Genomic DNA, 13,616 nt, shown 5'->3' on the forward strand with positions numbered 1-13,616 from the left:
TGTGCACGTCAGGGTTCCCAACTAAACAGTAATTTTAATAATACTGGGTCTGATCTTGAGACGAGAACCTGTCAAACCTCAGTGATAACTGGGAATTCTTACGTAATCACTATAATTATATACGATTCATAGAGCTTCACAATGTGGTAGACAACCTTTGAATTGCGACATAAATGCCTAGAATTTGATTTTTAGATGTGGTCTCACTCTTCAGGCTGAAGCAAGGCATTGGCAGCCCCTGGAGGGCTGTGCGTGGGTGAAACATACTAACAAGAGCAAGCAATAATAAGGGAAAAACAATACCAGCCCAATGTCTCCCTGGAGTGTCAATAGATATTTCTAACCCACTGTATCAGAATGTGGCAATGCCTGTAGACAAACGCTGAAGAAAGTAGGTAGAGACTTGGAGTGGGAAAGTACAAAGCCAAAGAGACGAGTGTGTGTGTGTGGGGGGGAGGAAGGATTAGAAATAATTCCAGCAATGTGGATTTTAAAGCTGCTTCACACAACAAAAGTATTCATGGATTTAATTGAATTTTGTTTCCATTCAAGGTATAGTGGCCTATTCTGAATGGGTAGTGCTGGTATGCACTTTACGCCTTAGCTTAGCCCCACATATTACGAAACAACCCCTCTGTTAGACAGCTGAGGTTCCCAGCCCCTTCTCCCAAATCATGTGGGATTTCTAGGGGTGCTGCCCGTGGCATCCAGCCCCATGAGTACTTTGTTGAGGGGCATATGGACTATTAAGGAACAGACCAGATGGCATGCCACTCAGTCGAGCTCCATAAAGAGCAGATTACTGGAAAAGAAAGTCACTAAATAAATGCTGGACTTCCATTAGGATTAATAACATAATTGCGTGCTTTATTGAGATACACAGTAAAGCAGTATATAATACAATAGTAAGGCATATATTTGGTGAAATTTGATATGTTGTGAAAAATGCAGTAAAACTGAAGTTTATAAAAAAAATTAGTAAATGTTAGAGTGTTGGTGTTAAAACACAATATTTTATGATACCCAAGTAGTAAACCAGTACTGAGTAACAATGAAATAACATGCCATATGATATTTATGTAGTCAGTTACAATGGTTATGTTTTACAGTTTAATACTTTGTGGTTATAAGGAACATAAAAGAATTCCCAAATTATGCTTAAAAAGCAGCAATAAAGCTCTCAACTTTTTAAATATTTTTAACAGACTCACTCCAAAACTAATGTCTAGAAAGTAAAAACCAACCAAAATAAAACCCTGATGAAAACAATTGTGCAAGCCATTTGCCTCTGATTTTTTAAAGAGGTTTAACTTACAAGCACAAAAGAAAGAAAGAAAAACAAATCCATTCCCTTATATCTTGATCTGAACTTTCCTGAAGAAATGCAATCAGAAGTAAACAGGGTACCCACTGTAAATAAAGCATTTAAAGAGCTCTTTATCATGAAAGTGATCTGGGTTTCTTTTTCTTTTTTTTTTTTTTAATGTATTAGTATTAAATGATGAAACCGGTTCACACAATGGACAAGTGGTGACAATGTAACATCTGTACGTAATTGTCAGGAACACCACAAAACCAAAGTGAGGTAGAAATAGCATGACTAGCCATGTTCAATGTTAACTAGCATTCAAAATAAAATAAAATCTCTCCCAACTTTTAATTACACTTCATACAAGAGGAGGTAACAGATTTTAACCCTTGCAAAGTAATGTGAGTAAGTCAGATGGTGTATTTCTAGGTGTTTTAAAAGGAAATTAAAAGCTGATAAAAGAAAATGAAATGGTAAAGCTTTTGTTAACAGCCCCTCACACCCCAACCTACCCTATGGAGTTGCTGTTGAACCGTTTAATCTATTCTCTGTTCTCTCTCTCCCAAGTCATTGTGAATTGTGCGGTATTACTTGCAGAAAAAAATGGGGAGGAACTAAATACTGGGGGGGGGGGGGGGGAGGGGAGAGGAGAACCTTGTTTTGCTGATGAACACTTCATGGAATAATGTGGCACCTTCAACCGCTTATCATACAGGAACAGTCGTAATTCTTTTACACTGCCCCCCAAAGCTTTCAACACGGTAACTCCTTGGAACGTGCTGCCACAAGGGGTTGAGACAGATATTGTGGATGTGTTCCCCCCCCCCAGAGGATTGGGTAACTTTATGATAATTAATAACATTGGTAGCTATGCAATCTATGATGATATATGAACAATCACTTCGTGCTTTTAGGCAGAAAGGGATCAGCAACAGGGGTCAGTAAGGAATCTCCTTCCCTCCACACCCCACCTTCAGCATCTCAGAAAGGTGGCATTATGGTGGGGGGGAGGAAGCATATCAAACTTCTGCTGAAGCATCATGTGCTGGCTGCTGCCAGAGGCAGGATACCGGACAATAAGGTCCAAAGGTTTAATCCGGTAAGGCAATTCCTATGTTTCTTTACTAACAACATTCAGGATTTTAGTCGGCAGAAGAAACGGCCGGAGTATAGGATTTACAATTTATTTTTGCAAGCTCTGAAGAGAGCATTGTCATGTAATGTGCTCTTTCATTTCATTATTGCAGACTAGCTGGATGATTCATATAATCCTTAATTTTATCTGGAAAGAGGTGGAAAAACTACCTCAGCTGGAAGTTAAGATGATTCTTTTTAAGCCAACCTTCGTCAGACAAAAAACAACATGAAAGGTAAGTCAGTTGTTTTGGTGTTGTTGCAGAAAATACTTGCTTTGATAAGCAGGGAAAAGAACACAGAACATGAATACATCTCTGGTATGGTCACAGAGCTGAAATGATACTAAATAAATGCACTGCCTCCATTTTTTTGTTTTTGTTTTTTTTTTTAAAGGGGGTTTCTATAAACAATTATTTTTTTATAAAGCACACTTTAGTTTACAATCTTTCTTTATAACTGTTATAAATGTTTCTAAACAACCCGAAATGCGTTCCATATAAAGAAATGGCAAGTTATTTAACTATCAAGATTTTACATGTAGTTTTCTTATAATTTTTGTACAATTGCATAGACGTGTAAAACCTGCCATTGTTAACAAAACAATAACAGACTTAGGAAACTACTGAAATCTACAGTATAGTACCACTACTCTTCACAAAAATATAGATTTGTTTTCTTGTAAACTCTTACAGTCTAATCCTCTTTGTTGTATGAATTTTATAAAAACCATGCGGGACGCCTGAAGTTGTAAAACACATCTTGCTACTCTAATGCCTTGTCATCAGTCATCACTGTAACTAAGGTTTCCATTGCTCTGCCCAAGTCATCTGCCATGTGGAAAAGGCTCCCTACATTGTGGCCTGAAAAACAAAAGGCAAAGAAAAGGACATTAATAACAGGGACAGAACAGTGAATTGTTATGAACATTATGTATAAGTGAAGTAGACACACATCACTCTCCATGTATATTTCTGCACAATTCCATGTGGAGTACAACATGGAATATTGTACCTAAAAATCCCCATCCTACAACACACATAAAAAGCCATTTGTGATAGCGTGACATTCATTGTTAGAAGAGCTCGGTGAATCTTGCAGAAAACGTCACAACCAATACTGGTTTGAATTTATACTGTAATGCGCTTTGGCAATGCTCCATGTGCTCGCTTTCCAAACACGTACAAGTGCTCGAGTTGCATTGACATGAATATTCATGGAAAGCACATTTCAAAGTCACATGCATAAGTATCCACATAAACCGCATTTTAGATTTGCACGTGTTAAATGAGTGCTGGAAGTGCTTGATCACTCATCCGATCAGTGAATAAAAAACAACCGAACCAATCATAACTTACACAGCTTGACTAGAGAATAATCCAAAATCAGTTAGGGTATGTCTGCTAATAAAACCACGTGGCTGGCCTGTGCCAGCTGACTCGGCTTGGGCTGCAGCCTGAGCTCTGGGACACTCCCACCTTTCAGGATCCTAGAACTGAGGCTCTAGCTTGAGCCCAGAAGTCTACATTGCAATGAAACAGCCCCTTAGCCCGAGCCAGCTGGCATGGGCCAGCCACGGGTGTTTAATTGCAGTGTAGACATACCTTTCAAAGCAATGTGAATCAGGCCCTAGTCTAAAACTGTTTTTGATCCAACTAAAGAATTAAGAACAATTCACAACAACATTCCCTGAATCCTTTTGAATAAATGTATTCAAGGAAACTACCATCTAGTATACTCCACTAAAAGAGGCTACATTTATCAGATAAATTATTTACTGTGGTTTATTTGCTCAGCTCTAGTCACTGGTATCAATGTGAGATCCTGAAATATTATCACTTTTGGTTATACATCTCAGATGGTTTATGTCATTACTAGAGCTACTTTCATGGCATTTTAACTTTTTCTTAACCAATAACTAATTACTACTCTATATTAAAATCATACAAAGATATGCTGAAATAGCATGAAGAGTCTGAGTCACCGAGAACTTTGGTGGCAGAACGTCTGTTCAGAGAAGAGAGTTACAACAGCCTGTGGAACACAGGAGCACCCAGAGTTGCTTGGCACAGTCCACAAAGTGCGAGGAGTCAGTCGAGGATAGGATAGGACCAGGACACTCAACACCTCACATCATCCTGGTCCCATCAACAAAGCTTCCTACCCTCGTGGGTGAATTTCCCCACTGATGCAGCTGCCTCTCCTGACACAGGGGATACATTTTGCACTTCCCCACACAAGTGGAATAAATCAAACTCACAAAGACAAGGATACTAGGAGTTAAGATCAGACTCTTTCCTTAAACTGTTGTGCCTAAATATTACAGTATATAAATAATCATGCACGGTTGACATTTCTGTGGTACCAAGATGATAAAGCTGAATTAATTAAAACTTGTGGGACAGAAACTTTAAATTAAATCATCTAAATTTTAAATTAATTTATTGGGTAAAGGAATGAGTTCCATGCTCATAAAAGTGAGGGGCTAATATCACTTGCTTGAACCAATCATAACACAGCCAAGTATTTATGTAAACTTCCCCACACAATTCCAGCAATGCGCCTCTATCCTAACCTACGATACCTCAGCTACATTGCCATCCTGGGACTCCTGAGCAGATTCTACCAATGCTGAGGCTTTGGGATGTTCACAATGGCAGTTAGGAAGAGAATGTTAACTGTATTCTCATTGGTGATTTTAACGGAAATTAGATAAAGCATGAGAGAGAATGAAGTAGTGAGCAATCCCGCAAGATGTAAAGAGTCAGGATAAAATGAACAATTCACCCTCCTTTCCGTGTTCAGTCTCTCTCTCTCTCGTGAAAAAGACCAAAGGATGCTGCTCTATGCTGCGGATGGCAAAATACAAACTTTAGAGCCAACAAAAAGTGGGATTAGCTGGCTCACATAATTGATAATTGGTATTAAGAGGCAGCTTTCAGCAGAAACGCAGCCTAAAAAGTGAAAGTCTGAGTAAGTAAAAAATGAGTAAAACACACCTTTTGAAATGAAGGTGCTTACATAAAAAGAACGGTAGCTGTCACTATGTGCTCCGCCTTTTGACACATTTATATGCGTATGTATGGCATGGTAGAAAGGTTTTATTGGCATACATTTGGATTGACCTGCATAATCTGAAACAGTCCACTGAACACTTCAGTCCTGCAAGCTACTTTCAAACAGCCTCTACTTTAGTCTTTAAAACACCTACCACAAAATTATTTCTTCACCCACATCTATTGCTCCCAAACCATGGACTCAGGAAAAAAGCAGGGGCTGAAAATTATAATGGCCAAACATCAATGAGTGGCAATATTAAAACTGTCCGTGATCCCAGAGTCACACTCAGCTATCTTGTGATCTGCTACTGCTAGAAACAATTCTGGGATTCCAGTTTTTCCAGTGACAGAACATCATTCATTTCTAGCCTTGGGAGACCAAGATACCCGACCTTAAAATCCCTATTCCCTGGATTTATGGAAAGCTATTTTAGATCCTTTTTAGAAATGTTTAATGTGTGTTCATGCTATTTTTTCTGTCATTCAGAACTCTGGTAACTAACGCCACTGGTAACTGATTTTACAGGCAGAGGATGAGTAACAATAACATTAATAAAAAAATTAATAAGAAAATATTTTCTAAACTGTGACATAAGCAAACATAAAACTTAGCATAATGAATGAGTTATGCAAGCATCCAAAATGAGGACCAATAAAACCTTTTTGCATCCAGACGCCACCTTGTATTCTATTATTATATCCAAATAGTATAACAATAGTGCAATAATTCTGCCTTTAAATTGCTGCTGCTGTACTTTTGGGATTATCACAACTACTCCCATGTGTTTGGAGCCAAGAGCAAGTTATGTAGGTCATCCCATATAAATGGCAACAACAAAAACGTTCTCCAGTATGGTAGATCATGACATTTTTTGTTGAGGCCACCCCATTACGCTAAGTTTCAGTGTTTGATATCCCTGTGGTCCCCACCCCCCACTTGCTCATATGGTATATTAGCCTTGAAAGTACATTAGAATTAGTGATGTAATTTCTGTGGGTGGAGATTAGCAACATCTACAAGAACAATAAAAAGTCACTTTACAGAGGAGTAGCCTGCAATGTACAATCTGCCCTGAGCAAAGGAGGGCCTGTCACTGCCCAGCAAGCAGAGACTGTCCCCTGCCCTCACTTGTTCGGGATGGGAGAGTAAGTTACTGCATATTTTTTCTGCATCACTACAGCTCATTCTTCCAGATCCTCTCACTCTTGGTGTCCCCTTGTTCGTGAGGGAAGGGTGGGAGTAGCCCTTGCTGTACTTGTCGGCTGCAGGCCCAGTTCCAAACCAAGTAGCCCTTCCTCAACCATGCAGGTGAGAAAGGCAAAGTGTGTGTGCGGGGTGTTTATTCTCTCAAGACCATAGGGATTTGAGAACAATACAAGCATGGCTTTCCTGGCCACATGTGAACTACATGTGTGTGTGTATGTCATCTTCTATAATGCTTATACCAGGAGGACTGTTGTTGTTACACTTCTGTTGTGTTCTTGTTTCCTGGAAGCACCTGAAAACAACATTTCTATATTCCTTATTAAGATACAGGAAAAAAGGGGGAAAAAATGCTGGCCCAAAAACCATTTAATAAATGAAAACAGAACAGTCTAAACCAGGGTCTCACACAGGATTATTATTATTTTTAATATAACTGAGCTGTCAAAGACGTCATTAATTCCACTTTCTTTTTTTTTTTTGGTAACATCACATTAAAGACAAAAAAGTTTCTCAGTGCTAGTGGCTCTGCAAGGATGAAACAACATTGTTTAAAAACATCACAATGAGCTTCAAAATGTTACAGAGGAAAAAGAGACATGGAAAGTGTTAATTTAACCTAGTCTTGTACAAATGGAGTGAACAATAATACATGTGTATTTGCCTTGAAAGCAGGACAACAGTATATTTCTGTAGACACTAACTGCATCATTTCTAGTCACATACAGCATGATATGTACCGTATCTGCTTTAGAGGCTGTATTGGAATTAAGGCCCCAGGGGAGGACAAAGTAATTGAATATCAATCTTGCACTGCAGCTTGTTACAGAAATAAAAGTGCAGTGTTCACACTCTAAAGACAGGCCAGAAAGTAAATTAAAAAAACCCAACACAATAGTGTCTGTATTTCGGCAGTGCAAATGTCTAACACCCCCTGCCCCGCCCCCCATGCCACAACCCATGAACAATCCTCCCTGTTGGTGGGTCAGATTCTGACAGCCTTAGTCAGATTGAGTAGCTTTTTTAAATCAACGGGACTACTCACAGAATAAGGCACTACTTAACATGAGTAAGAGGAACACAATCTACTTGTGTTTTAATTGCAATCTGGCTTCACACAAACTGACTGACATGTAAACCTTAAGCTACACTATAACTAGACAGAGAAATATTTTTTAGTATACAGACTTCATGTATATGTGGTCTGAGTAAGAGAAGCTAGCTCTCAATCCTGCAAATGGCTGAGCACCCTTAACTCCCGCTGAGTTGAAACAAGAGTTGAGGGTGCTGAACATTTCCTTGGAGGTGCTCAGTAGTTTGTTGGATTAGGCCAGTGGATTTTCAGTATTTAGGAATCGCACACTCTCTAAAGCCAGGGCAGTGGCAGTTTTTTTTAAAAGGCTATTTCTCACACACACACACGCGCTGCATTTTGTCTTTTTTAATGATGTATGGAAATATAAACAAAGACAACGAAAATCAGCATCAAGGGCCTGTTCTGCTCACATGGAGCCTAATCATCAGTTCTTAAGGGCCATTAATTAGCAGAATTGAATACCAAATCATTTCCATAGAATTTTTAAACAGGTGCAATCTGCTTGATGAAGTGTCAGATACTCCAATGATGAACAAGTTACTAAGCAAGCACCAGATATCTCCCTTGAGGAAAGGCCGATCTACAGTGAAGTGTTTAGTCACCAATATAGCTGTCCAGTGCAAAAGGCTGTACACATGCAGCTCACCCCAGGGAAGACTGTGCGAGTGCAAGTCACCATTTGTGCCAGTGTAGCACGGTCAGCCACAGTCGTGTAGCTACACTGGTGGCTAACCTCCCTCCCCCACGCCAGCCCCAGTGCAGACAGTCTGAGTATGGCTCTATCAGGCTCTCCCCATTGCAGGTAGAGAACATCCCAGAGTTTGGCCACCTTTCTAATTCCTGATTCATTCATTCTAAGCACTTTCTGGGCATAATTTCTGCAAGTTCATTTCACAGCTATCTGTGATTCCACTAAGATATAAAACATTCAGAAGCTCTTTCATAACCATTTCATTGGGCATTTCAACTTTGCACTCCTACGGGTATAATGTTTGAAGGAATAGCTTAACAATAAAAAAAGTTCCCTAGAAATACTGAAAAAGGTAATATGACAACACAGCACAAAACATTTTCACTCAAGTAATAGGCAGAGAAATACGAATTCTTAAACGTCAGAAAGCCATTTTTTCATCAAACCGATCATTTCTAAAGCACACAGCAAATACCTTTATATAATTGAATGCAGCACTGTGAAGTTGGTGAAGTAAAATAAAACTATGTTAGCAGCATTCCTTATTGTGCAAAACTGAATTTGCAAATTAAAAAAAAAAAAGTGTGCGTTTTTCATACCTCTCAACCTTCAGTATTCGAAAAGAAAAACCTATTTACCTTGATTCTAGAAATATCTAGAAAACAATTCTTCTTATGTACAGGAACAGGCCAATGACAGATTATGACTTCTGACCACGTGTGTCACATAACGACTTTATTTTAATATAGTCTCATCTTCTGTAATCCCCTGAGTTTCCACCTTTATGGGGCGTGGAATTGAGGCACACTCCTGTTCTAACATTTTCCCCATTGAAAGTTGAGAGGCATTGTATATTAGAGCAGGCTTTTGGCATGCACTCAGGAAAACAAAACAAAACAAAATAAGCTAAACAGCTGCCACACAAATGCCGGACACAGAGAGCAAGATGCCATGGCTTCTGTTTGTCACAGTGTGCCTGAATCTCACTAACCTCTCTTACTGGCTTTCCGGGGGCATTTCTTCCTTTAGTAACAGACAAAGGTAGCAGAAAGGAAAGAAAAACAAAACCACAAATAAATCAATAGTAGTTTATACTGACAAAGACTCTTCAGCCTCCACTTGGGAATTTAATACAGGCATAATATAATAATAAATCTAATTTTTTTAAATAAAGTGAAGGACTATAGTGCTTTTAACACCACTGGCAGTTGAGTGTTGATCAAATCAAGAGTAAATATAAAAATCCTTCCTTATTGCTTTTAACATAGCCAAGTATAGAAGTAGTTATGAAGTCTACTGAAATCAACCAAATAAAACCTTTCACTGAGGAGAGGAAGGCAGTGATGTTCTAAATCTATTTTTTAAGTGAGCAGTATGATTATATTGATTTCAAGTATTTCTACTAGCCAACATTCATGCTAAAATCTTCTCTCTCTGACTTCATAATTAATGCACTCAGACATTATGGAGTTTATTCTGCTCTGAATATCCTACTTTTGCACCTAAAGTATAAAGCTATCCGATTGCCACTCTAATGCATTCTTGTACACATGTTAAAGGATGAATATTTTGTGTAACATCAAGACATTGGTGTGCATTTTGGGAAGCTTATAAAGAGGCTGGGTGGCAAGAAAGGGAAGGAAATGTGAATTTTTTCAAATGGAGATGAAGGAAAAAGAGTTTAAGAACTGATCAAGAATCAAGCAGGTTTCTTATAGACTTTAGAATGTAATGAAATATCAGAGAAATTAGGTGTGACTTTAACTTGCATGACTGCCCTTTACTCAGGAGATCAAAGATCTTGTTCACAGGCCTTGGTACATATTTTTGCAGGGACAAACTTCCCTTAAATGATACTCAAGCTCTCCATCAATATGTGGCACCCTGTCCTTCTCAACCACACAACTTCTGTCAATAAAATATGTACATGAAGAACTATTCAACTCTTTACATTATCACTGCTATGTTGTTGTTGTAATAAATTCCAGAGGCATCAGTCACAACCAGGGCCCCAGTCGTGCCATGTAATATCATACATGAAGGTATGGGCCCCCAAACCACTTACAATCTAAAACTTGCGAAGACTTAAGGTATGTCTATACTACCCGCCAGATCAGCGGGCAGCGATCGATCCAGCAGGGGTCGATTTATCGTGTCCTAGACGTGATAAATCGACCCCCGAGCTCTCTCCAGTCGACTCTGGTACTCCACCAGGGCGAGAGGTGCAGGCGGAGTCGACGGGGGAGCATCAGCAGTCGACTCACCGTAGTGAAGACACCACAGTGAGTAGATCTAAGTACGTCAATTTCAGCTACGTTATTCACGTAGCTGAAGTTGCGTAACCTAGATCGATTCCCCCCCAGTGTAGACCAGGCCTAATGTATGTGTTTAACTTTATGGACTGTGTTTAGTCCCACTGAAGTCAATAGGACTACTCGAGGGTGTAAAATTAAGCACATAAATGGGGTCTTTGCAGGACTGAAGCCTAAAATATTAATTGTGTCACCTAAAGAATAAAAGGGAAAAAGTCAAAAAGTAAAATAAAACAACAGCACCCTTAATGACATAAGCTTGGATTCTTCTGGACATTTTCTGAGAAACAGTAAAACTCAGATCACTCCCAAATAGCATGCCAAATTCTAGTCTGTCTTCTCAGCAGTCATTCTAAGAACTAACGGGTACACACTTTGTTTTCAAAAATAAAGGGAGAAAGAATTTTGTTAAGAATTATGTTAAGCTGAGTTTGTAACTAATAGTCTTATAGTGCAGATTTACATTTTTATGTGCAACAAGGCAAGTTATTGGCTTACCATAGTTTAAGACATTTTCCCCATCCCACCTCCAAAATAAAATAAAGTAAAATTCTTGCCTTGAAAAATGTTTTCAAACAGTATTAATATCCAGAGAACACCTTTTTGCACTTCATGTGAAATTCATTAATATATTCTCAAGCAATTTCATCATGGCCTGATTATGTATACAAAAGGTGGAAAGCAACCTCAGGTCCCATGGAAGAAACAGTGGGAGAGGCTCGGCCAGTACTGCACTGTGCCACCATCAGGGACTCGAGTATTGGAAAGACCTCAGGAATCTCGCTCCCTGGGGCTAACTGAACCACAGGTGTCATGGGGAAGGTTCAGCACCTGGCATCTTTCTGGATGCTGGCTGGAGTGGGCAGAAACACCCCTTTCCTGATCTGAGTTAGCTGTGAGATTCATTGTTTATGGTGGCTGAGGGAGTTCTTCCACTGATTCTGTAAAACGTGGAAAGGAGAGTTTGAACAATGATGCAAGTGCTTTGCGGACCAAATACAAACAATTATAGGATACATTTTCAGTGCTGGAAGTAGGGATTTAGCTGCACAACTTATCAGTATTCAAGCACAGCTAATGCACTGCTGAAAGTGTGTGTGTGTGTGTGTGTGTGCATAAAAGTGGGATAAAAAAATAAAAGCAGACTTGCAAATGATAAATCCATTTTTGATTTATTGCCCTGAGCTCACCATAATTCTTCTAAGTAAGCCATTCTAGGCTTTTTTATTAAATGCTATCTTGACAAATTAATAATGCTGAATTTTGACCCCAAAAATCATTGTAATTTACAACTGGGTTTATGTTCTTCTAAGTACTTATATGACTCTTTTCACCTTACCATCTAAGCCCCTGACTGTGCACCATTGAAGTCCACAGAAACTCTGCCACTGAGTTCAGTGAGCTCAGGAGAATGTTCTTCTATGGTTCATTCATAAGCAGTATTTGCAAACCTTAGCTACAAAAAATACATTGTGGCTCACAATGAGATTTTGTTTTAAGTAGATGCAGTTCTACTGACTTCAGTGGAGTTTCATCTGCTAAACAGAGGACTGAACTTGGCCCTTATTTTTTAAAATTGCATATTGCTGCTGCTTCTTTGTAAAGCCAAGATCTCTATCTAGTGTAAATAAACTCCTTGAAGACTGTAATTTGTGCACAAGTATGGTGTGAAAAACATTTTCCTCTGTGGCCCATTATCTAGCACAACTAAATAAACCACTGAGGTGGTATTTAATAGTACATTTCCTCTAAATGTCAGACCTCTGGCTTTGACATCTGTTTTGAGTTAGCATAGCAGCTGTCTGAGGCAGCTGCAGCAGCTGTGAATTTGCTGTGAGCAGCACAGCAATGGGAACATGGTTGGGAAACCTCAGATTAAAAGGAAAGGAAAATTCCTTAAGGACAGCAATTATCAGGTACTCAGCAGAAATTCCCCCTGCAGATATTAAACTGTTTTTAGCACCAACCTTTGGCTCTTCAAGGAGCACAGAGTTCTTTCTGTACTGTTTAAAAGCTGCTGAAAGGTTAAATTAAGAAAGAAAAAGTTATAAAAAGCTATACAGGGACATCACCTATTTTTCCCAAGATCTACTTATTGAGACCTGAGCTATGAGACAGAAATATCCAAAACACAAGTCCTGATAATAATGGGAGACTTTAACTACCCAGGCATCTGTTAGAAATGTAATGTAGCAAAACACAAAATTTCCAATAAATTCTCAGTGTACTGGGGACAATTTTTTGTTTCAGAAAGCGGAGGAAGTAACCAGAGGGACAGTTATTTTAGACTTCATTATGACCAACAGGGAAGAATTGGTAACGAATCTGAAGGTGGAACAAATTATTAAACAATCCATTTGTAAGCACCTGGAGAATAATAAGGTTATAAGGAATTGTCAGCATGGATTTGTCAAGAACAAATCACGCCAAACCAACCTAATATCCTTCTTGGACAAGGTTACTGGCTCAGTGGATACAGGGGAAACAGCAGATGTGAAATATCTTGGTTTTAGTAAGGCTTTTGACCACAGTCCCACATGACACTCTCATGAACACACTAGGGAAATGTGGTCTAGATGAAAACTTTATAATGTGGGTGTACAATTGGTTGAAAGACTGTACTGAAAGAATAGTTAACAATGGTTCACCGACTGAAAAGGCATATCATGCGGGGTTCTGCAAAGGTCAGTCCTGTGTCCATCACTATTCAATATTTTCATTAATAACTTGGATAATGGAATGGAGATATGCTTATAAAATCTGCAGATGACACCAAGCCGGGAGGGGTTACAAGCGCTTGGGACAACATGA

The 13,616-nt window shown here is 39.1% G+C and overlaps 1 protein-coding gene across 18 annotated transcripts in view; it reads right to left on the reverse strand.

Annotated features, from left to right (window-relative positions):
- Nucleotides 1-840: 840 nt before the first annotated feature.
- Nucleotides 841-13,616, reverse strand: part of DMD (dystrophin) — a 2,122,534-nt gene continuing 2,109,758 nt past the window's right edge. For 12 of the 18 annotated variants that reach the window (XM_075132091.1, XM_048863664.2, XM_048863629.2 and 9 more), the window contains one exon: nt 841-3,306. In XM_075132091.1, coding sequence (XP_074988192.1) covers nt 3,209-3,306 — 98 coding nt within the window. In that variant the 3' untranslated portion in view covers nt 841-3,208. Of the gene's footprint in view, nt 3,307-9,484; nt 9,517-13,616 lie in introns of all 18 variants that reach the window. The other 6 variants (XM_048863674.2, XM_048863638.2, XM_048863742.2 and 3 more) reach the window with 2 other exon arrangements.

Source organism: Caretta caretta, chromosome 1, assembly GCF_965140235.1.
Source record: "Caretta caretta isolate rCarCar2 chromosome 1, rCarCar1.hap1, whole genome shotgun sequence".
Taxonomy (NCBI): Eukaryota; Metazoa; Chordata; order Testudines; family Cheloniidae; genus Caretta; species Caretta caretta.